This window comes from Chenopodium quinoa, unplaced genomic scaffold (assembly GCF_001683475.1).
Source record: "Chenopodium quinoa cultivar QQ74 unplaced genomic scaffold, ASM168347v1, whole genome shotgun sequence".
Taxonomy (NCBI): Eukaryota; Viridiplantae; Streptophyta; class Magnoliopsida; order Caryophyllales; family Amaranthaceae; genus Chenopodium; species Chenopodium quinoa.
Window position 1 is genome coordinate 943151 of NW_018743014.1, and position 3592 is coordinate 946742.

Sequence of the window (3592 nt, forward strand, 5' to 3'; positions counted from 1 at the left end):
GAGTGTATGAGTTGTAGCTCATACTCTTTACACCGGATGCCTATTAACTTATACTGATGCTTTTAACTTTTTCTTTGCAGTCGGGGAGCAGGACTATGCCTCGCTCCATTCGGCAAATGACAAAGAGACCCGACGAGGAACTTTCCCAGCCGACCTCTACACGCCAAAGAACCATTCCTCTTCCTCCTCCCGTCTCAGGTGCCAGGCCGCCTGCTCAACAAGAGTGGTCGACCTCTGGTGGAAAGAGCCTTCGAGGCTTCATTCCTAGCTCCCAGACGGGAGAAACTGAAACTGAGGAGCCGGAGGCTCCTTCTGGCCGGGTGCTTGCTGTAGCATCCGGCTCAAATGCGGCTGGGGGTGGCTCAACCCCTCAGCCACAAGCTCAAGGTATGGCTTCCCCCTTTGAACACCCCTGGCCGCTTGGACCTGCCAGAGTCAAGTCCTAGGCTTCTCAGTCGGGCGATTCTGCAGCCAACCGGAAAAATATAGGCGGTGCTTATGCCATGTACTTAACCGGTCAATCTGTTGATGCAGAAACTTCTTGTTGGCCAGATTTACAAAATTATGCCAATAGAATGGTCCGGACCCTTACCCGTTCTGAAAGGGAAGCGGTCCCGGGTGTTGGGCAAGTCAATATTGACCGAGTACAATCACTTCTTGCTGAGGTATGTACCGGCTGAGTTACTTTGATGCAAATTTTAATTTCAACGGATGCCTTCTAACTTCTCTTTTGCCGGCTGCATTGCAGGTGATGTTACGGGTGGATGGACTCCGGGGCTCTCTCCGTAGAAAGCAGGAGGAGGTAAGGGATGCCCAAAGAAGGGCAGTCGACTTAGTTGACGTCCATCAGTATAATTCGCTTATGTATGAGATTGAAACTAAAGCCCGGGAGATGAAATAGGAGGAACTTCTCCGGAAAACTACGGCTGCTGCTGAGGCTGCTAACAAGAAAGCAGCTGAGTTTGAGCAGAAAGTACAGTCCCTTCAGGCAGACGTCCAAAAATTGACGGATGCTCAGAAGGAGAATGATGAGCTCAAGGCGGAGGTTGCTAGAGTGAAGGGTGAGCTTGCTCAAGCTCAAAAGGACTTCAAGGGCAAGATGACGGCTGAGCAGACCCGCCTGATCAACGAAAATGAGCGGGGCTGTGAAGCCCGGATGAAGATGGCGTGGGCTTTGCTCCACCTGGAGACAGAGTACGCGTGCTTCGACCTGCGTTATAGGTACGCAAGTGAAGTATACGACGCTCAAATTCTCGGGCTGGACAAGCCGGCGCCCTTTGAAGAGTGGGCGCTAGCTGAAATGGAGCAGGAAGAAGAAGTGCCGGCTGAGGGTGTTGAAACCCAAGGCCAAGCTAATGAAACTCCTCGAGCCGGCGAGGGCCAGCCGTCTCTTGATCAGCCACAACCTCAACCTCCGCAGCAGCAGCATTAGTTTTTTTTTTTGCTTATTTTGTTTCATCTTCCGGCCTGCGTGCCGTGTACTAAATTCTTTCATCTTTTTTACCGGACGTGGGTCCGGGTAACATTATATATATATATATTAACCGGTTTGTACCGATTTTCTCAAGATCATTGCAATATTTTTGCTTTCAATTGTTTCAATTTTTGCAATAATTTTACAAGTGTTGGGTACGTCTGCCCCTGGACGGGTGCTTGCTTCAAGTTAAATCTAACTTGAAGTAAGCAGCCGTCCATACTGCCATCCGACTATCACATAGCTTGAGCCGGATGAGGTGCCATTTGAACATAGCAAAAGACCGTCTGTAGGGTCTTTAAATAAAGACCGGCTACGTAGGCCTTAGCTAGAAACCGCCTGTAGGGTCTTTAGATAAAGACCGGCTATATAGGCTTAAAGTAAAGCGCCGCTTGTAGGGTCTTTAAATAAAGACCGGCTACTTGGGCTTGAAATAAAGCGCCGCTTGTAGGGTCTGTAAATAAAGACCGGCTACTTGGGCTTGAAATAAACCACCGATTGTGGTGCCTTTGGGCACCAATTAGGTGTACAAATTTTAGGCCTCTTTGAGAGCCGGATGTCTATCTCAGTTGTAATGATTTATTGCACTTAGGGCTTTCATTGATAGCCGCAAAGATTTTGGAGGCCGCCTGTACCACTTTTGGGTAATAGGCGCCTGTATCTTAAATTCGAAGGATCGTGCAACTGTTAAGTTGATTGTTAGAACAATGTGCCACCCGGGAGGGAGATGCTCTCTTCGGCGACTGAAGCTAAATTCAAATCGCCGGATGTCTGCCTTTTTGGGCAGACAGTTTGAAATAGTTTGGGCAAATTATGCGCTTGCCCTCGTAGAACCGACTACTATTGGGGCTTCAAGATTTTAAACGTCGGCTGTATTACCTTTGGGTAATAGGCGCCTGTATCTTGAATTCAAGAGATCATTCAACTGGCGTTGAGTTGTGATCCCTAGAACAATGTACCACCCGGAAGGGAGATGTTCTCTTCGACGACTGAAGCTAAATTCAAATCGTCGGATGTCTGCCTTTTTGGACAGACGACTGAATTTTATAAACCTAAGTTGTACTTAGATGGGTGCTCGGATGCGTATTACGCATGGGACTATATTGTGAAAGGGATTTATGTCCTCGTGCATTGCACAATTTCAGACAAGGATCCGGATGTGTGTATCACACGGGATAAATACAATAAAATAAGACAAATAAGCGCCGGCTGAGCATTGCACGGCTGGTTCTTAACAAAAATATCTGAAAATTAAGCATCTTTATTAATATACTCTATTACAAAACCTTAGAAGTAGTACTTTTTCAAGTTGTCTACGTTCCAAGTTCTGGCTAACTGCCTACCGTCTGGAGTTTCCAGCCGGTAGGTGCCGCCTCTGACTTCCTCGGTAATCCGGTAGGGGCCTTCCCAATTTGGGGTTAGTTTCCCTTGTTCATTTGCCCTACCGGTTGCCTCCATTTTTCTCAAAACAAAGTCACCTACTTTTAGAGGCCGCTTGTGCACTCGCTTGTTGTAGGCTCTCGTCATTCTCAAACGGTATATCTCATGACGCAAGGCAGCATTGCCCCTGCGCTCCGGGAGTGAGTCCAATGCTAGCCGCATGGCCTCCCAATTTGCCTCTTCATCATAGAGCATGATTCTGAGTGTTGGTTCATATAATTCAATTGGCAGGACGGCTTCAGTGCCGTATGTCATGAGAAATGGGGTTTCACCGGTTGACCCCTTTGCAGTTGTTCTGATGGACCATAGGACGTGAGGTAATTCGTCTGCCCAAAGACCACCAGCCCTTTCTATTTTCTTCTTTATACCGTCTGAGATGAGCTTGTTGAAAGCTTCAACTTGGCCGTTTGCTTGGGGACGGCCTACGGATGCAAAACAGTGGGTGATCCCTTGATCCCCTAGCCAGCTCTTGAGCATAGGAGTTTCGAACTGAGGACCGTTGTCAAAGACCATGGACAGAGGCACCCCAAACCGGGTGATGATGTTTCTCCAGATAAAGGAGATAACATCCTTTGTCTTAATGCCCTTGAACGCCTCTGCTTCTACCCATTTGGTGAAGTAGCCTACAGCCACTAGAATGTATCTCCGGCCGCCTGTAGCAGGCGTATATGGACCTAA

General features: G+C 48.1%; 1 protein-coding gene across 1 annotated transcript; it reads left to right on the plus strand.

The window, feature by feature from the left end:
• Positions 1-27: 27 nt before the first annotated feature.
• On the plus strand, positions 28-694 carry LOC110729814. The gene is made up of 2 exons (XM_021909590.1): positions 28-387; positions 535-694. Exons 1-2 carry the CDS (start codon positions 57-59, stop codon positions 678-680), a joined length of 477 nt encoding a protein of 158 aa, XP_021765282.1. The 5' UTR covers positions 28-56; the 3' UTR covers positions 681-694.
• The last annotated feature ends 2898 nt before the right edge of the window (positions 695-3592 follow it).

Bases quoted from the DNA above. Each gene is read 5' to 3' on its own strand.
- LOC110729814 (XM_021909590.1), top strand. From the start codon at position 57: ATGCTTTTAACTTTTTCTTTGCAGTCGGGGAGCAGGACTATGCCTCGC. The intron at 388-534 runs GTATGGCTTCCC...CTGTTGATGCAG, and splicing joins CCCTCAGCCACAAGCTCAAG to AAACTTCTTGTTGGCCAGAT.